The sequence below is a fragment of the Dysidea avara genome, chromosome 1 (assembly GCF_963678975.1).
Source record: "Dysidea avara chromosome 1, odDysAvar1.4, whole genome shotgun sequence".
Taxonomy (NCBI): domain Eukaryota; kingdom Metazoa; phylum Porifera; class Demospongiae; order Dictyoceratida; family Dysideidae; genus Dysidea; species Dysidea avara.
The window spans coordinates 1,229,366-1,250,435 of record NC_089272.1 but is presented as its reverse complement, the minus strand read 5'-3'; the positions used below and the strand labels follow the sequence as shown (position 1 = coordinate 1,250,435).

Here is a 21,070-nt window from a genome sequence, read left to right as displayed (position 1 = left end):
CACTAAAATCCAATACAACTGTAATATAGCCATAGCACCCTTGATAGCACTGTGACGAACTTTCTATAAAAAGCTTTCCAAGTGGATAGCACGCTTCATTTGTGACATACTTTATACCACTTGAGTAACTTCCATAGAAATCATATCAGACAATTCAATGTATTTTAATGTCATTCAGCTACAGTATGAAAATGTACTGTTTGTTCAATTAGAATTTTAAAAATAAAACTGATTCTACAAAAACTTGTTAATTTTAGCAACTTTTATATGCTCACCTGTATAGTACGTATATCATATAGGGGGTGGGTGGGAGATTGCGGAGGGGAGGGGTGGTGCACGCACAAGAAGTGGTTGACAGTGAAAAAACAGTCTATAAGTATCATACAACTGTTTAAATATATACGTTCTTTGATATTGTATATGCATTAGTTTGCCAGTGATAGTTATAAACGGCGAAAAGAATGTAATGAATTGCCTTTCATTAATTGCCTTTCTAAGATGATTACTCCATCTGTACAGCGATTTTCAAAGCATTACCCCGAAGCGGTTTATCTGGTAGTCGTGGCAAGCAGTCGTTTTTTTTTTATTAGCTAATCTCGATTGACTAACTGTTACTCACTGTTGGTTTTATCGTTGTATCTTCCTGGTTTTTAGCTCGATTTCTTTCAAACCACAAAAGGGTTGACGGAGGTTCAATAGTTAACCTATTCACCCACCTATTTTTAGCTTCTTCCCATACGTGGTTTACCCTGTAGGCGTGACAACATATTGGTGTTATTTTTCGTGAATAATCGCTCATAACTCTTTGGCTGATTATCGTATTCCAGCCAAAATTGGTACCGAGATGCGCCTTTATAGGTGGGGACTATTCTACGGAACGGAACGGAACGGAACGGAATGATGGACTAAACTGCGGAACGGAATGCTTTCTCAGATTGAAGCTTGCAGCTTACCATTGCTGTACAAGTTATCAGTGGCTCTTCCAGCAGGTAATCAAACGTACCCCAAGAAAGATAAAACGAATTTAAGGATCGATTGTGGGTTCTTGTTGGTTGTCATTAGTAACGAAGTACTAATTGTGGGAATAGCTGACTCAGTGTGTTCATCTTCGGATATATCAAGTAGGGAACTTAATGCATGACTTGTTTTTACTAGTATGTGAGTTATTTTTACTTACTTGACTTTAGAATGTACAGTCTGAGGCCCAGGCTTTCTAATCGGCATAAATCAGTATGTGTATAGCTACACTACAAAGAAAACAAGTATGGTGACAAGCTGAATCAACTCAGTCTAAGCAGAATCTAAAGGAATTTTGTGCAGTGTGTGAGGAGCAAACATTCAGATACCTCAAGGAGGCTATATTGTGTGAACATCAATGATTCATTAACAGAGTAGTGGACTATTGTCAGATATCTCAGCCTGAGTACTGAGTTGAATTCTGGATGGGGTCTATTTTACAGAATGGAATGCTTTCTGAATCAACTTGCAGCTTGGCTAGCTGCTATCATTGCTGAAATTGCATTTTATCAGTGGAACCTTCAGGAAAATGGAATAGGATAATTATATAACACTAATTAAGTGATTGTTTAGGTGATCATGACTTTATTCAGTCTAATAAACAGAATATATGGTTGATTGAGTGAGGTATCACTTTCAGAATGTTCAGATGACCAGTGATGAGATGCATGGATTCATCGAATTTTTGTTGTGGTTGGAGACATTAAATATCCAAAAGCAAACTGACTGTATAATATTAATTCACTTTCTTTATATTTTCTCAATTTTGAGCCTGTATACAAATAATTGAATTTTCCTTGTCAATAGAAATCCTAGACTAAGATGGGAGAGAAACTTATCTTTGTTTACCTATACTGTACAACCAAGAGTTTGTAAAACTGATTTGTATGGGGGAGAGTGTCTAACTCTCAGTATGGCCTGTACAAACACCCTGCGTAAAGTTCACCTTTCATCAAATCAACACCTTTACTGGGGGGTAGAAAACTGTTGATTAGTGTTGCTGAAGAAGGTAAAGCCTTTGTTCTGAAATAAGGCCGAGGTGTTACTTTAAGCAGGGTGTTTGGTGAATGCATTCAAGTTAGACACTCTCCACCTTATTATGAACTCTTGGTACAACTTCAAAGGAAACATACAGATGAATCAATAAAATCACTACAGTAAGGTGAATTACAGACTAGTGAGATCTTGGTTAATTAATGACAGTGGTTGGAGATTAAGTGTGGTAGCTTCTTGTTCTTGAATATGTTGCAAAGTGGAAGTACAAATCAAAATGGGATATCAATTTCATTATGAAAAATTTGTATACATAAATAATCTAGCATTACTATTTCATTTGTCCTCTACTTAAACATGCTACAACAGTACTAGTGTCAGTACATTGGCAGTGAGTCTACCTTGAAATTTCAACTCTAGAGTAGTTCCAACACAGGACAGCCCGCACTGTAACAAATACATGTGATCCCACTGTAATTTCATGGACCAGCTGGACTGGGAATCACTTGAAAATAGACGAACAAATTTAACTATGTGAAATGTTACACTTAAGAAATCCTAGGATTCTTAGGTGGTATGTAATTAATGTGTGTTCCATTTCAGGTCTGACTAGATACATTGAAATTACAACACATCCTGGTCCAAATCACATTTGCCTGGTGACTACGGGCATGGTTTCACATGTGGCTTATAATAGAGATTTGGCTGATCTTGGAGTTTTGGCATTTAGCCTGATTCAAGGCTAGCAGTCAGACACATCCTTGAATTGTGCAACAGATAAAATCAGCTCACTATTGAATACGGCATTAGTCCACTGTACCAGCTGTTAATATATAAATAACTCCATGCATACACTTCAGTGATGTTTGCAGAATATACCCTCCTTGCAGTCTGCCAAAATATTTGCTCCTCACACACTGCACAAAATTCTTCAAGTTTTAATTCATCTGGCTCTTTCCTGTTACCAGTATCTTCCTGCTTGCTTTATTTATACACTGACTTATGACTTGAAAGACCGGCCCAGACTGTTTTCTAAAGTCTAAATAAGAAAAACAGCTCACATAAAGTTCCCTTCCGTATGGATGAACATCACTGATACAGCTCATCCCACAATAATACTTCGTTACTAATGACAACCAACAAAAACCCACAATCGATCCGTTAATTCTTTTTGTCTTATGTTTTATCACCCACTGGAGATGCCACTGCTAACTTATAAGGGAAGTTTCAGCAATGGTAAGTTGCAAGCTTCAATTTGAGAAAGCGTTCCGTTCCGTGGTTTAGTCCATCATTCCGTTCCGTTCCGTTCCGTTCCGTAGAATAGTCCCCACCGCCTTTATACCCACTTCTGTGTGCCAAATTTTAAGGAAATCGGATATGGCGTTCGCGTTTTACAGCAGTTTTTGTAAGTGTGCGAAAAGAGGAAGAAACTAAAAAGAAGAAGAAGAACAACGAAGAAACTAAGCCAATTTTTGAAGTCGCATATCTAAATAAATAAATAAATAATCTCGGGAACGCTTGAAGCGATTTCGCTCAAATTTGGAATGTGGAGTACTGAAGTTGGAGGGAGTGTCCACTGCAAAAAATCGTCTTGTTTCATCCAGGCAATACAGAGCTACGAAGGTGCGAAAATTGCGTTTTCGTTCTTCCTGTCAATATACTCACGGGTGTTACGCGCCGGCTTCTTGGGCCGCACGACACACTACCGTGTGTCTTGATCATGAACCACAGTAGTGGTTCTACCCAGATTTCCTTCCTATGTCATTCTTTAAACCCCCTGAGCTGGATCCGCTCCAAAGACCTTACCTGTTCTATCAGGACCACTAGTAGCACCAATTGGAGGACGAGGACCTACCAATAGGAAAATACGTAGCATATACATTGTGGCTATATATACTCAATAAGTAAATGCGTATATTGTACATATTCCAGGAATGTTTGAATTGGATTACACGTCATCAACCATTACACATACAGTACACACATTTGTATAGTTCAGTTACATAAATTATTAGCTACATATATTACATTCTAAATTTTAGAGGTTTCTCTCCCTATCATTCTGCGGAGAGTTTCTGGCTATAAAGACTATAGACATACATACCCCTTGATCCAGTATTTTGCATCCCCCCATTTCCAGGATAGATATTAGCAGGTGGCATATCAGCTACATGGTGACCACTGTACATTTGTGATCCTCCAGTGTTTGATGGTGGAAAATGGGGTTGAAATGCTGGGTTGATATTTCTGGTGTCCTCTCTGTGCACTCCTGGGTTAGTATTGTGGCCACCTTGGCCAGGAAACTCAGTACCTACGTTTCTACCGCCTTGATTTGGAAACTGAGTACTCTGGCCAGCTTGATTTGGAAACTGAGCATTTTGGTCACCTTTATTAAGAAACTGAGCATTTCGGCTGCACTGTGGCACTACTAAACATTTAGAAATTTAAGCAGGATAAATGTTTTACTTCTCCAGAAATATTTAACTTGGTGTAAGTATTGGGAACACATTGGTTTGTGCAATCCAAGCTAATTGTTAACGTTCCCTATATTAACCTTGAAACTTTTATCCCTCAAATAAATTTGGTCATACACAATGTACGTATGTACTAGGCAAGGCTTACTGTATTTACTTCGTTAAATAGCCATACTCTAGTGGTACAACGATCAATTTGAAATAAGGGCTTCAACATCATTTTCTAGCATCGAATGGTAGTAAAATTTGAGTAGTCACCACTTAGTAATAAATGTAGCAACATTTAACCAAGTAAATATGGTAACTCCCAGTGTTGGGAGTAACATGTTACTTATGTAACGCGTTACGTAATATTACTTTTGTGGTAACTAAGTAATATAATGAAATATGCTATAAAAACAGATAATATAACTTAAGTTACTTTACTTATAAATGTAACGTGTTACCTAAGTAATATAGTTACTGTAACGAGTCTAATATTATGTAATATTATTACTACAAGTAACGAAGTTACTAATCTTGTTAGTAATCCACTGAGTAACGCCTAGCCACAATGAAGTAGTGAAGCCTTCTGAATGAAGCTTATTCACCAGCTTCTTACTTATAACCAAAATTTGTACATTGTCCAACAACGCCATCATGGCATGTGATAAGGTGGTAGTTTCACATGTGACAGCTGAAGGTTGTGGATACAAAGTTATATAATAATTATGTAATATTATTATAGTTACTTTATTTTATGGGTAATATGTAACTGTAACTAAATAGTTTTGTTGCAAGTAATATGTAACTAGTTACCTTTTAAAAGTAACTGTCCCAACACTGGTAACTGCAAATGGCATGGTTAAGTTATCAGAACAGATATGTAAATGGTGCATTAAAATAACAGAATAGTTGATGGTCAAAGAAAAGTTTGTCAATAGCACACTGTGTATCAAGTCATTTATTCGAGACTAACACCTCAATACTCTCTAACCCACACCTGGAGCATGGTACGATATGACTTCAGTATTGATCAATGAACCAATCAATTGTACTATGTGCCAGCAATGTTAAAATATGTTATCGATAGTCCTATAGAACCATCTGTGACCAACAAATGATTTTGCCTGAAAATCCTTAATAGCTGACAATCTATGGTTGTAAATCCGCATTTTACTTGCTGGTTAATTTTCTGGGGCACTTCTTTGAGAGTATCTTGATTGTTTGATTCCATACAATGCAATCTCTTCATCCAATTTTGATCCCTTCACAGATATATGATTTCTACAGTTGTGGTACGATATGACTTCAGTATTGATCAATGAACCAATCAATTGTACTATGTGCCAGCAATGTTTAAATATGTTATCGATAGTCCTATAGAACCATCTGTGACCAACAAATGATTTTGCCTGAAAATCCTTAATAGCTGACAATCTATGGTTGTAAATCCGCATTTTACTTGCTGGTTAATTTTCTGGGGCACTTTTTTGAGAGTATCTTGATTGTTTGATTCCATACAATACAATCTCTTCATCCAATTTTGATCCCTTCACAGATATATGATTTCTACAGTTGTTCCATGAGACATACATAAGGCCAGGCAAGCTTGATTACTTGTTTCTCATCCCAAAATTCAGATTTCCATGTGGGCGGAAGGTCATTTTCATTATTAAAGAAAGTACTACAAATCAAGCTGTCTGTTACTATAAAGATTAGCTAAAGCCCTTTAAGAGCTAGTACTTATGTTTTACTACTGTTTCTTATATTCTTAGTGCGCCAAGGCATAAACTTCCAAAATTGAGTTCAAGCATACATTTTTAAAATTATATATAAAAAATTATATATCTTTCCTTATCTTTGTGCTATAGCATTAGTGCATCTTGCAATAAGTAGTATTCATTGAAATGATCAGTTATATCCAAAACAAATATTGAAAATTCATTAGTATGGCTGTTTTGATGGTGTGTACTAAATAGAAATTATGTCTGATTTTTATGATGCTTAAAAATAACTGTTGACAACTTTTAGGCCAGATAAAAAAAATGGCAAATCTATTCTGTAAGTTTTGTTGAGCGTTCTTTTAGGAAAAAGTGATAATAATTGGAATGCAATTAATTAATTATTGAACACTATATACATTTTTACAAAAATACCTGAAAAACTCATAATCTGCACTAAAATTGAATCAAAAATAAATTTTCTAAATTTGATCAGTAAGAATTAGGGAGACATCAATAAGAATTCATGTGGTACATAGTTTAAAAATTTTGATTTGAAACATAGAACTAGTTATAAAAAGTACAAAAATGGTATATCAAAAATATCCACCATTTAATAAAGGTTGCCATGGCAACAAAAGGTGCAAAAGTTAGGTGGTGCTACAGGGTACTCCCACACCAAGAATTGATTTGATTGCTCAATGCAAGTAGGTACCAGCCTATTATGCTGGCATAATTTTAAGCATAATAGGTGCCTGAAAGCATCAAGCATAATGCTAGCATAATAGGCAGAATAATTATGTCATACTGTAAGCAACAATGCATGCCACTGAAAAAGGTGGACAGAACAGTTGATGCACAGTGGAGTATAGCTATTTGACATTACTATTATTATAGTTTACAATGCAGCCAAATTCTTAATGCACAATGAGCATTAACACTGTGAAAAAAGAGGAATATAATATGGTATATCTAATGGCTTAAACTATACAAATAATCTCAGTATAGCCTTGCATTATACTAACTATCTTATACTTTAGTATAAACCCCATCTTATATTATGGGAAACAGATTATACTTTAGTTTAATACACATTCTTTGTATGACTTTGTTTACTTAACTAAATGTGATAACTTATTAGCTTCACCATCAGATCTCATTATTGTCTCATTTTTAGCTTCACCATCTCATTATCACCATCTCATGTGACTTAAGATTTTTTTTACTGTACCAAACAAAGTCATGATGATTTTACAATAAGTAGCTACACTTCTGTTAATCACTATAGCTAGCTAACTATAGCTATAGCTTCAGTTTGTTGTGATAATTTCATACGCACACATTTTCATACAGCAAAGCATATAATACCAGTAAAATTAATTATTCAATCTAAGAGCCATACAAATCTAGAGTTTCTTGCACAGTTAGCACAGCTGCAAAAGTTCGTAGTAATGCTTGTTTTAAAATTGAAGGGGAGCGCATGCGTATTACTGATGCAATTAAGTCGCCATCTTTGTCGCTATTGTTGTATCAGAGGTTGTAAATGTGAGTGATACGACGGTGTATCTCGCGGAGAGAGTGTACGCGATCGGCGCCATCGTCCAATGAGCCACGATGATAGTTATGGACCACAACTGTACATCCCTGCTGGCTGTAGTGGTGAAGTGGCGCGGCCAAGTGGACAATTCCTTCGATGGCAGCAATCAAAAACAGCTTTAGATGAGTAAGTGTTAGACTAAAATGATAGCTTGTACGATAGGTTTAGCCGTATTAAATTGTTTATTGTGTATTGTATGACAATGGCCTGCAAATGATTCAACCGTTTGGTGTTGCTGTGTACGCCTTACATGTTTTATATCCTGTTATATCTCAGCTTATGGCGGATGACGAGTGGACACAGTTCATCAGCCATCAACGGTAAGAGTATGCATGGTCTGCTCTTACGATTTTGTATATTATCTCTTCAGAGGTACAGTTTCTTGTCAAACCTCTTAGTTCTACAGGTTGTCAGTGTACAATATCTGCAGTGTTACATTTCCTTCAATGGCAGCTGCTTCCTTTAAAGAATCTGGTAGTGACCATATGCGGACAGTTTTGTTCTTTTTTCACGGAGTTGTTCAACGTCATCTAATTACTTATAGCTGTAAGTGCATTAAGCCTGCTTGTGTTTTTATTCATTTTCTTTTCAATGGGGTAGGAATTACAGACTTGGTGATTCTTATTGCTAACATCTGTAAGTAAGTACACTGAGAGTGTCCAGTATACAATTTATATTTACCTTCGTTTAGGTTTGTGGAAATTGGTCTCATTTCTTCTGGGAACCGGTCTCATTTCTTCATGTTTTTCACTACTTTTTATCAACAGCTGACGGCTGCTACCTTGTCTGGCACTGTAAATGAGTTGAGTGCTTCAAGAACCTGTTCTGTCTTGTTTGTCCTTATTTCACTGACCATGCTCGTATTGCTAACAAAAGTAAGTTCACTGAGAGTATGCAAATTATATTATATTTAGTCTTGTTTCAGTTGTACTTAGTGATTACAAGATTCTTGGACTTGGTTATGAGTGTATCAGGTGCTTCTTGTGAGCTTACGTAACACGTTAGCCCAACAAAGTCACATACTAAGTGGCTGTTTTATGTCTGGTTAGATTCACTGATAACACCTGTACGTACACCAAATAATCCAGAATATGAATTATGTTTGCCTCCATTTAGGGTTGTGAGACCTGGTCTTATCAGACTTGTCTTAGATGTACATGGATTGTCGGTCTCAGTTTTAAAAGATTGTTACAAACTGTAAGTATAATGGTTGTTCAGTATACGCATTATATTTACCATCTTTAATAGAGTTGTGGGACCTAGCCACCATTCTACATGGTAATACTAGGTTTCCAGACAAGGTCGTGGTTTTATGAGATTCTTATTGTTACAAACTGTAAGTCCAACGATTATCCAGAATACACATTATATTTACTATCTTTGTATTAGAGCTGTGGGACAGTTCTACCAGACGACTAACAGATTGTCACAGAGTTCTACATAGTGATGATAATACAGGTAATTTGTAATGGAACTTGTGAATTGTATTTACTGCCTTACCTGCTGCAGTTGGATAAAGACTGATAAATGACGAAATTGATTTGATACTGCCATGGCCAAGGAGACATTGATTTACTAGCTATACCTATTGTGGTTTTAACATATTTACAGAATTAAATTCATTACAAATATAATTATAGAAATTATTTAATTAAGGTAGCCACAGATTATAGGAAAGTAAAAAAGTACAGTAGTATAGTAGCCAATATATGGTTGAAATAGGCTTAGTATAGTCTGATAATACACCACAGTATACTAGTGATTTAATCTCTAATATATGACTGTCTTAAATGTATTCAATAAACTTGTTATAGTAAAGTCCTAATCTAATAATATATGCTGTACTATTTCATTCCAATACTAACATAATAAGACTGTTATATACCTTATTATTCTGAGCTTTTTTCACAGTGTAACTTTTACATTTAACCAGTTGTTCATAAGTAAAAGTTTATCATTATCCATTAGAAAGTAACCTAACATGGGAAATGCAGAAAAATTTGAGCATAACTATGAGCATAAATAGGTAAAAATTTTGAGCACTACAACATAGCATAATAGGCAAAACTAAAAGCATAATAGGCTGGTGCCTAGCCATAGGAGATATACACTTTATCAACTTTTGAAAGTTTATGCCTTGGTGCACTATAGGTAGGCATTCCAGCCTGATTTTTAAATATTGGAAAAATGGGCTTTTTATATGCTCAATAAATAGAGTATTGATTGCCGACCTCAGAAATATATAGTTTGTTGGGTTGGAATTAGCTATTTTGGCATGCACAGTGCTTAACAACTGAAAAAAGGTACATTTTTTCTCCAGGGCTCCCCATACATTTCAATGGGGAAAATGGCACAATTGAATCAGGAAGCCATTGAGCAATCTAGATTATCTTGAAACTGCAGTTGCTTTTAGCTGCAAGTTTGTACATGTAATGAGAGTAACTTCAGATCGTATTGGATCTCAGCGATCTTTGTATGCTTTGTGGTGAGCAAATATGTTTCACCCACTGCACACTTCCCAATGCAATGGTGTATACCCATAGGCAAGTGGCTATCTCAAGTATAAGTAAAACATCAAGTTAACAACTTATAAAAGGCAAACAACTACAGTGGAGGTGCCACAATGATACAACAATACCTAAGGTGGAGTTGTGGTTTCAATTATGGCATTGTTATGTCGACTTTGAAGTGGTTTATACTTTTGAGCTGATGACACAGCCATCAGAAAATTGCTCTGGAGCGGAAAATCGCTAACCCTAGCGAAGTAACTACGCACTTTACAGTAAGCTCCAGTGACTACCTTCCACCCAACAGTACGTTGTTAAAATTTTTAAAGTATTCTACATACATTGCATGGCTTGAAAAGATTACAAAACAACACAAAACTTACGTATATGTAACGCGCACGATAAAACTAAGATTTTCATGATGATCAGCGTGTGGACAAACCCCACAGCGATTTTTATCCTCATTGGAGCTCGGATGACGGAGCAATCCCAAGTTAAACACGAGTTGTTATTTTGTGCCAGGGTTTTATTGCGGAATATACGGAGAATTTTTTTATTAAAAAATCTCGGATACTGGAATGCCTACTATAGGTGCAAGTGACATTTGGCTGTATTGTAAAATGATAGCCAGCCTTCTTAGCATGAGAATATGTGTGCATGTGATTGATAACAGCAATAATGAAATTGGTGATGGTGGGGTAAAAAGGGATGCAAATGGAGATGAGAACAATTAATCAAGTTTGCGTGGCCTAATGTGACTATTAATACAATATGGGGAAATACACGGTTACGTATTCTATGAAGACTTCTGGCCTGGGTGTCTGACCTAAAATTATTCAACTAGTTAGCTACAACAACTGGTATCACTGTATACTGAAGTGCACTTTGACCTCGGTCTGGGGAATCACGTACACCCTTCATTTAGTCTTATGCCGAGGCCCGAGGGATGGGTGGCACCAGACTACTCTTCTCGCCTTCATTGGAATATCATCCCAAGTGAAATGGCCTTCTACGCAACGGTGGCATCGTAAGGGGTGTATTATACCTAGTGGCATCATAGATACTGTGTCTGGTATCTATGATGGCACACAGTGATAAACACCGATATTAAAACATCTCGGGGTGCAACCTCTAGGGACCCGCCGATTATGCTGGCATAATTTTGAGCATAATGCCAGCATAATAGGTTAAATATTTGTACGATAGTGTAAATTCTTGCTGGAAAAATGACAATTGCAAAATAAGACCGATATACTCTAATAGAGCAGTCAGTAACTCTAATAGAATAATTATCAAACTGACTGTTCTATTAGAGTATATCGATATTTTCTCTTACATGCAGGCATGCAGCAAGAATTTATTATTTGTGTTCCAGCCATTCATTTTTTTCTTTCTATACAGTGTTAAACTAGTAGCAAAGCATATGAATTGAGGCATGAACATTGAGCATAATAGGTAAATATTGAGCATTAATTTAAGCATAATAGGTGAATTATTGAACAGTGCAGCATAGCATAATAGGTAAAATTATGAACATAATCGGCGGGTCCCTAGCAACCTCGCAATTCATGAAATCATAGATAACATATTACCACCCACAAGGCTTTCCAAGATATACTAAACACTTCACAGCAAGGGTGTCCTCTGCAGCCATTACCATCCATTTGATGCCATATCATCCAAGATTCGTAATTTTCCATTTGTGCAAAATTCATTCAATAAAGAAAACATCACTATAACAGAAGTGTAAAATTGCCTACAAGGCTTACAAAACTAGCTACAGATGATCACAGTACAATTTATAGAAATATTGTGCTAGCTTAGTAATAGTGCGTTGATATTACTGTCCACCTTTATCTCCTCCTCAGAGCCTGTTGTACCTGGTCCCTAGTTGGCACTAAACGATAGAGAATAACAGTGCAGCAATCAAACTAATACAATAGTAACAAGACTTTGTACACATAAAGACTGCAAATACAGTACTGAAACAATACCAAGAGTGTCAGAGTAGGTGTGACACTTTTTAGCTGAAACAATTACAACAAACTTTCAACTTGATGAAGTCAAAGCTATAAACAGTGAACATGCAATACTTTTAGCATTTATTTAATGCAACAATTTGACAGAAACAACATATCTAACCTCAGACCACTAAAGTAGACTTAGACTGTGCTGAGTGCCTCTAAAATAATTATTGTTAGGGTTTGTTTCTCTTTGTAGTCACTTTGGAAACATTCCTTACAGTTTAACTCTTAAGTAATAAACTGAAATAATGAAGAGTTGAACAGTATTATGGAGATGTTTTTTTGGTAGTGTCCTGACAATCCAGTTATATCACGAATGCTTAACTGTCTCAATCAGATAGCTAACTAGCACCTTGCACACAGCTACAGTGCCAACAATTGCCTCCAAATAGCACCTCAAAATGTACAATTTCAGGAGGGGGGGGGGGGGGGCAGGGGAGGGACTGTTGAGCCTTACCATTTCAGTATTACTCTGACGTCCCTGAACATTACCATATGCAATACAAAGAAGTTTGTACACTCATTGCTTGCTAACAAGCAGTCTGATATAAAGGTCTGGTTCAGCTGTCCACATACTAACATATTAATTCAGTCAATATATGAAATCAAAGTTAACGTGTGGTCATTGAATGAGATAATTATTAGTGCTATAACATATTGCTGGCTTACATCCTAAACACTGTTGACCATTAAGATGATTCACTATTTCCTGTATAAGTGTTCCACGATTGTACCCGGTACTGTTCCATTGTTTGTATTCGCCACCATGATGTAGTGCCACAATCTTAAGGTCCCCATCCACTTCCTTCAGAACTGGCGATCCTGATGAACCCATATCTGTTGTGCATTCATAAAGTAGTAGTGGTTCTAAAATTAAAAACAAAACAACAACAACAACAATTTGATGTTATGCTGCTTCTAAAAATCCTAGTGGCCTGTTAATGCTGTGATAAATAGGGAGTCAATCAAATGCAGTGTATGTGATTATTACATCTAGCGTACAATTACAGTACAAGTACACAAAATAATTGAAATTTTCAACTAGAGTAGGGACCATAGCTCATCGATAAAAGTACTGAAACAAGCTGGAGTAGTGCACGATATTAAATTATTATTATTTATTATTATTATTATTATTACTAGGCCTGGGGCAAATACAACCAAGTACAATTACCAATGGGACAACCTACCAATAAGCAGTGTTGGTAGTAACGCATTACAAAAGTAACGCGTTACGTAATATTATTACTTTTGTGGTAACTGATTACTATAACGAAATATGCTATGAAAACAGGTAATCTAACTCAAGTTATTTTACTTACAAATGTAACGCGTTACCTAAGTAATATAATAACGAAGTTACTGATCTCGTTCAGTGTCGACCACAGAGTAATGCCTAGCCACAACGAAGTAATGAAGCCTACTGAATGAAGCTTATTCATCAGCTTCTTACTTATAACCAAGATTTGCACATTGTCTAACAACGCAATCATCTCACGTGATAAGGTGGTAGTTTCACACGTGACAGCTGAAGGCTGTGGACACAAAGTAATATAATATGTAATATTATTATAGTTACTTTATTTTATGGGTAATATGTAACTGTGACTAATAGTTCTGTTGCAAGTAATATGTAATATGTAACTAGTTACTTTTACAAAGTAACTTGCCCAACATGACCAGTACAGTGTGTGCGTGTTGGTTTACCGTCAAGACAATTATTATTATTATTTATTCCAACGTGACAGCCCCCTGGTGAGGCTATTAGGTGGTGAAGGCACAATCCCCAAATCAACTCAATATGTCACAGTAGTGACAGATACAACACAATAGTGGCATCGTAACTAAAGGTCACCAGTAGCTAAGTGCCAGTACATCATTGGTGTGGTAATGGCACAGTGATGTGTACACATAATTATGTATAGAAAACGTACAGGAGAGAACTATGCATTATTGCAGTATTGTATGCAACAATACATTATAGGCAACATCAACAGATAAAAATTATTAGCCAATATACAGTAAAGTGTCAACATCAACTAGAGCTAAATAAGGTTCATCAGTGGTGTAGCAATGGCACAGTGATGGGTGACACACTATAATCATGCATACACAACTTGCATGAGATAGCTACACGTATAATACTGTAGGAGTATGCAAGCCAGATGAACCAGATAAAGGAAGACAGCCAAGTCAGCCAGAACCTAGTAGCTAAGCCAGGTGATGGCAAAAAAGATTAAGCATATATTGAATTGACACCAACACAAAGGAAGTTCGCCATGCCAGCTGCACAAGACAAGATCGTTTACTTGTATTTCATATTGTAAAGAGCGTGGCATGTGTTTTAATGTTTTCTTGTATTGTAAATTTTTATGTGATTGGCAGCTGGCATGGAGACTTGAGACGTTAGCTAATCTTCTCCTTCGCGCAGTCTGTAATTAAGCAAGGGTGTGGTACTGGGAGTTATATAGAATTACACGTATGGTCAAGTCATCAGCACGAACAGGTGCAACGATTATACGTTGTGCCTTCGTTCACATGCGAATCGATCCCCGGTAAGTTTATGTCTCTAGGCCTCGTAGTTTTCTCAAACATTAATTATTAATTAATTATTTATTTATTTATTATTTATTTATTTATGACGTAATTTTAACCGTGTTTCGTATTATTCTTAGTACTTGGTTGTATAATTAGCACTTTACAGTGACCAGCACTGAAGGTCTGACAGCAACATGTGCTGCAGCCTTAGGATAAATCACAGTAAAAAACCACTTCTTATTGTTTTACTGTGATTTAATATCATGCACTACTCCAGCTTTTTTCAGTAATTTTTATCGATGTGCTATGGTCTCTACTCTAGTTGAAAATTCCATTTTTTTGTGTACTTGTTTATTAACTTTTTTTTGTAAATACTATTTATAGTATTTTAAAAAATGTTAATTTAAAAATGAAGTAGGGATCTATGCAATAAAAAGTAGTGAAACAAGAGATGAATGATGGTACTACAGCATAGCTCAGTGAGAAAGTTCCTAATTTGGCATCAAGCAAAATAATTATTATAGCTAATATATTATGCATGCCAAAGTAGGGACTTTCCCATTGAGCTATGTTGTAATACCATCATTCATCTCTTGTTACACAACTTTTTTTTACTTCAGATTTTAAATTGACAATTTTTTAAAAATACTAGTTTGTTTAGTTTTTTGCTGTAGTACAGTTTGTAATTTGTGACTGTTCTATTAGAATATCATACATGACTGTTGTATTAGAGTATATCTTGACTCAGCCAAGAGGTGTGCAACTAGCTAGACCAATAAGGGGTGAGGTCATCTTATTTACTGTTTACTAGCTAGATTGTTAAGACGTGTGGTCGCCATACTCTATCGCTATATATTAGTCCACCTAGATCTTTAATTGATGGGCGTGGTCGCGAACCTATCACAAATAGGATTACAATCATGGAGTTGCAAATATCTGGCTAGTATATCTCAATAGTAGCGCTGGGACTGAGGCGCTTCTGAAATCCAGCTCTGAAATAATTCTGTTGTGTCTACATTATGCTGCTGAAAGAAAGTGTTGGTATGGAAAATTAGTGTCTTGATATGGTTTTGTTGGATGAAGAAGAAGACAAGCAAACTGACTGTAGATATAAGAAAAGACAAGGCACAGAGGACCTACACTCGTTGGAACCCTAAAAGGCACATTTCACTGGTGAGTTTGTTATTGTGGTGTAAAATGGTGGCCGTGTGCTGCTTCATTTGGCCTATAGCCATGTAGCTGTGATCAGTGAGGCAGTGAGACTGAAATTTGAGTTTTGGCAATTTTATCTAAAAATTCTATATCTGGTCACCTGTAAGTATGGACTAGTACTATTCCATAAAGGTGATTTTCATTGGTAAAATGTCTCTAGGGTAATTTTTTAAAGGTGGAATTTTGGACGGCATGCAAAATGTTTTTGGCGATCCATACTTATACCATTTGATGACTGGTGAACCCACGCATACCACATCAAAAGAAAGAAACGGTGCCATGTGCTCCAGTTATATCAACTACCATCTGAAAACTGAAGAATCCATTATGCTTCATTGTTAGCTATGTTCAACCCATTACACAGCATTACAAGTCAAAAACTGTTCAAAAAGCACCTCTGCAATTGAAGTAGCCACTATGAAAATACAGACGATTTCCAAAAGCCATCATGTGCTACCGAAAAATCGACACTCTCGCTGTCAGCAAAGATGAATGGGACACAAAAGAGGACACTGGTAAGTCCTTGAGAATGCATTGTACATACTGCGGTATGTCAAAAGGCACCTCTTAGGCCATACCGACGTCAAACAGTGAAAAAATCAAGCCTATAGTCTTAGCCGTTATTGAGTTACACTTGTCCGAAGGCATCAGTCAGTCAGTCAGTTAGTAGAAAATTCCATTTAATACTATTTTCAAAATTCTGTAGCAATTTGTTGAATGTGTTTCGGGTTGATCTGAAAGCTTGTTTGGGCTTAGTTTAACCTAACCAATACTGCCTCATCGTTGTCAGGGAAAATTGAGGCTGGTTTTTGGATGATGTTTTTTTTGTGGACCACACCTACACCTTTGTGGTCCCTACTATACTAGTACTGTATGATAACACATGCAAATTATTTGATCATTGTAATTAATCATTCACCAATTATAATTAAGGTGCTATGCACTGCTAAAGGAAGCATAAGTCAAACAAACCACTTTAAATTATGCATAGAAGTGTCTTCTCAACTGTTTATAGTTTGTCTGTCATGCTTCTTATGCTGTTTATTTCGTATGCATACGAAGGTTAGATGCTGCCTTCTAATACCGTATTGTAAAAAACTTTGGCAGTAAAAAGTTTGCTGAAAACTCACTATTACAAAATTGACGTAAAAAAAACTGTGGCGAATGGGGCTCTATGTGAACTTTTTTTAGCTACCACATACTGTACTGCTCAAATACATCACTACATGCGAGTGATTAAACAACTCACCAATTAAGGGGCGTGTCAGCTGTTTCAATTGCGAATCTTTATCCCTCGCATTGAAGGATGACAACTCACTATGGAAATGGCTGCCACACTCCTTAATTAGAAAGTCTTTTAATGACTTACACTTTGTTGCATTCGATTCATAGTTACCGTACAAGTATAAGCATCGTTCGCTGGTTCTTGTGGTGTCGAGAGCAATGTTTGGATATTCATGAACTCTTGTGGGTCAATGAACCTCCCCAACAATCGAAGGGAGCACTTGGAAATACCCACGATACCTGTCACAATACTTCAATACCCATCCTTTCAATATGGCTACTCTGCTCATGTAATTGCTAAAAATAATATGTTGATAAAACTTTGGCGATTGTGATGCTATTCACCAAATTCGCCAAAGTTTCTTACCATCAACATTTTTTACTATGCGGTACAAAAGGATACATTATTTCTGGTAGCCTGCATACGTACACGGCCTGCACCATATTTCAAACCAGCAAAAAGAAACCACCTCAGAACAAAGCTTACCTGTGCAGACATTTAATACAGGCTTCATTTCCTTAGTTTCTCACATGCTAGCTAGTTTTTATTTAACAGACATAATGTCAGGAAATCAGATGCATGCACACAACCATGTCTGGTTTTAAAATCATTATGTTGTATCCCTCAAGCCAATGCTGCTACAGTATGTACTACATACCATTTTAAAAGCAGGCATGCACCCATAGCAAAGGCTGGTTGTGCATTTCTTGAAATTTCTGAAAAATGTGTTTGTGTGTGTGTTTGTGTATTTGTCTGTCTGTCCGCTCCTATGCAGGCAAGCTATTGCTAAAAGCATGTGAAAAATGAGGGTTGTACAGAGCCACCATCGTAGGTAAGTTTTCGCTTTGAAGTATGCCAGCTTGAAATATGGGTAAAGTGTATTTCTGAAGACATTATGAATAGCCTTTTACAACGGACTATATGAGTGTAAAAATTGTATACCTGATCCCGTAGGCTACCATGAATAACAAATTCCTTCGAGGTGATAGGGGGCATGTCCCATATTTAAATGAACAAAAATGAAGGGACATTTTCTAAAGAATTTGCTTGAGAGAGCATGGCAGTCCATAGCAACATAATTACTAAACAATTCATGAATTATAAAATTACAAACCAATCTAGCTAAATCATTAATATAAACTTAATTGCCTCTAGAATGGGCGCCTGGCTTTTAGAAGTAGCATTAACTTGTTAGAAATATTACCATTACCCCCATAGCTATTAAGAGATGTACTACCTACACTATTGAACCTTCCACACTTTTCTGTACACATACACTGCATCACACACTAACCTATTACAGTGCACTGTGATGGTGAAAATGTCAGTTTATCACCACGAGGATGTTGTATAACATATATCTGATCATCAGTTCTGATGTCAGCTGGGTACATCAAGTATATCGGCTCAATGTCAAGTCGTTTTCCAGTCTCAGGATCCTTCATTTTAGTCTCATCAATTTCAATAATTGTGTAATCCAACTATAAAATGATACAACTGTTTATATACAGTATGTATACAGGTATACGGATACACACACACACACATGCACACACACAGCACCTCAGTTTCACGACTGCACCGGAATGCATCCTTTTCTTTGAAAAATATATGAAATCCTTTGAAGGTGACTTTACGGTCAGGAAATACATTTTCGAAGGCTATTCGGCTGGCCATAGCATCATCAGCTGTCCTAAGGACATGGTTATTGGTTACCAATGCCATGTTTAACCCTTCCTTGCTCTTCACGATGGCAATAAACCCAGTAGCCACCATTTGTCTGGGATAAATGCACGTAAACTATGTTGTATTATTATATTCACCGATAGTTCACTTACGGAGCATGGATACGGCACACTGTCCTTTCAATGTCAGTCAACACAGCATCAGTAACTGCTCCTTTTCCACTGTCAATTGGAAGAGCAGCTTGTGGTTGAATATCAGCTGGCTCTACATGACAAACAGCACCATTGACCACTGAATTGCATATTGGTCCAAATTTCACTAAAATTTACAACTAAAATATCTACAGTATTTGTTTCAATTACTGTATAGCCTAAATATTTTGGGCAAATATTTTAAGGTTGAGCAATGTGTAACTACATACATGCAGTATATAGAATGATCATAGGTGTATATCTGTTGTACAAAATCTTACAATGACAGTAATTTGAAACCACACAATATGTGACTGGGCCTGCGAAAATAGGGCATGTGGGCACATGATTTTTTCCTACTTTTTCAATTTTCTATCACTCATAACGTTTTATGCCACTATGCTATGGCAATGTAATTTTCAGCTCTTGGTAAGCATTTAATTGGCTGTACGATGCAAGTTACAAAATGCAAATATTCTGTTCTAATACTGAGATACGACCTGTAGTGTGATGGTGTATAGTTTGTGCCCACATGCCCTGTTTTCGCAGGCCCAGTCACATATAGTGGTATTAACCCTCTATCCATAAGGTTTTATGGTAAAAACGTTAAGGGCTTAAGTGTGTACACACAGCAGTATTAAATGCATAAAGTTGTAGTAAAGCCAAAGTTTTACTGAGCATGCTAGTTAATTACATTAATCCACCATATACAGTTAGAGGGTTACTGTATGTAATACTCACCTTGTGATATATTGCTCACATTTGATTCAAGCATATTTACATCATAAACTCGACCCATTCTTCCTCCTATTGTAGATGATGGTTGGTAAATAAGATGAGGCTCTCTTCCAAATGCAGATGATGGTTGCTGGGGAATACCATCTTGTGGTGTCCTCAGGGTTGGTTGTGTATATTGTGATGACATTCCATGGTGACTGGTCATTGGACGTTGAGGAACTACCATTACACCATAGATAATATACCCCCCTGGATTGGAAACTGCGCCGCGCGCCCATAGACTTTGTACAAGAACCAGTGTCCTTAGGCTGGTTTCGTGCCTCAACATATTTAATCCTATTACAGCAGAACGTTGGCATGAACGACTTTATTTTGTAATGAGAATGACTTGTGGTGTTGTTATGATAATTGTTCTGGTTAGTTGAACCACTTAACGTCACTTGGTCGGAAGGCGTACAATGGCGGATTACATGCTTTTTTGGAAGCACATTCTTGGCTAAACTAAGTGCTGTAGATAGAAAAAGAAAGTATCACAAGGTTAACTATGCTATAAAGAATTGCTTTGGCTAAACAATAAGCCTTCCCATAACTTCTTTGATAGGTTTTTGAGATGGTATTTTTGGCAAAATTGGAAGCACATTCTCTCTGTGATTCTAAACAGTATCGCTACACAATTTATACTATGAAGTCATCAATTAATGCTCCATGGTATGGTCTGAGTGCGAAAGGTGTAGCGTACAGGGTTTCCGTGTTTCCCTTGAATGTGTCCAAACCAGCTGATCTTGCATTCAGTTTCGCTTCTACCGTTCGCACAATAAAGAGCCAATTTGCCTTGAAACTCGCTGTTGGCTTCCAAAACATCTTGAGAAAGAACCTTTTACCAGTGGTGAGTCTTGTTTCGCCAGAGAAACTTGTCTTGTTTTTGAAGGGGGCACGAAACCAGCCTGTAACCAGGGGCGCTTACTAGTTTCCAATGCAGGGGGGTATATTATCTATGATTACACAAATCACATTACACAAGTCATAAAAGTGTGAATGATATAGTTAAACAACATGACCCATTGTAATAGAAGAATACAACAGTTAGCTACAGTTTACTAGATAC

The 21,070-nt window shown here is 36.7% G+C and overlaps 2 protein-coding genes across 8 annotated transcripts in view; one reads left to right on the top strand and one right to left on the bottom strand.

The window, feature by feature from the left end:
• The window catches only part of LOC136252321 (uncharacterized), a 300,257-nt gene extending 290,833 nt beyond the window's left edge, over positions 1-9,424 (top strand). The window contains exons 1-10 of one of the 4 annotated variants that reach the window (XM_066044753.1): positions 7,143-7,910; positions 8,061-8,104; positions 8,155-8,330; positions 8,385-8,420; positions 8,552-8,659; positions 8,710-8,850; positions 8,901-8,981; positions 9,033-9,120; positions 9,174-9,242; positions 9,294-9,424. In XM_066044753.1, the coding sequence (XP_065900825.1) occupies positions 7,792-7,910; positions 8,061-8,104; positions 8,155-8,318 (327 nt within the window). In that variant the 5' untranslated portion in view covers positions 7,143-7,791 and the 3' untranslated portion in view covers positions 8,319-8,330; positions 8,385-8,420; positions 8,552-8,659; ... (3 more) ...; positions 9,174-9,242; positions 9,294-9,424. Of the gene's footprint in view, positions 1-7,142; positions 7,911-8,060; positions 8,331-8,384; positions 8,425-8,475; positions 8,660-8,709; positions 8,851-8,900; positions 8,982-9,032; positions 9,121-9,173; positions 9,243-9,293 lie in introns of those variants that run through there. The other 3 variants (XM_066044744.1, XM_066044736.1, XR_010699468.1) reach the window with 3 other exon arrangements.
• A 2,556-nt stretch (positions 9,425-11,980) lies between these two features.
• LOC136252219 (uncharacterized) overlaps positions 11,981-21,070 on the bottom strand; it is a 181,781-nt gene continuing 172,691 nt past the window's right edge. For all 4 annotated transcript variants that reach the window (XM_066044617.1, XM_066044624.1, XM_066044631.1 and 1 more), the window contains 6 exons: positions 19,969-20,184; positions 19,189-19,300; positions 18,914-19,130; positions 18,645-18,831; positions 12,985-13,182; positions 11,981-12,188 (listed from right to left, as the gene is read on the bottom strand). In XM_066044617.1, the coding sequence (XP_065900689.1) occupies positions 12,145-12,188; positions 12,985-13,182; positions 18,645-18,831; positions 18,914-19,130; positions 19,189-19,300; positions 19,969-20,184 (974 nt within the window). In that variant the 3' untranslated portion in view covers positions 11,981-12,144. The remainder of the gene's footprint in view (positions 12,189-12,984; positions 13,183-18,644; positions 18,832-18,913; positions 19,131-19,188; positions 19,301-19,968; positions 20,185-21,070) is intronic.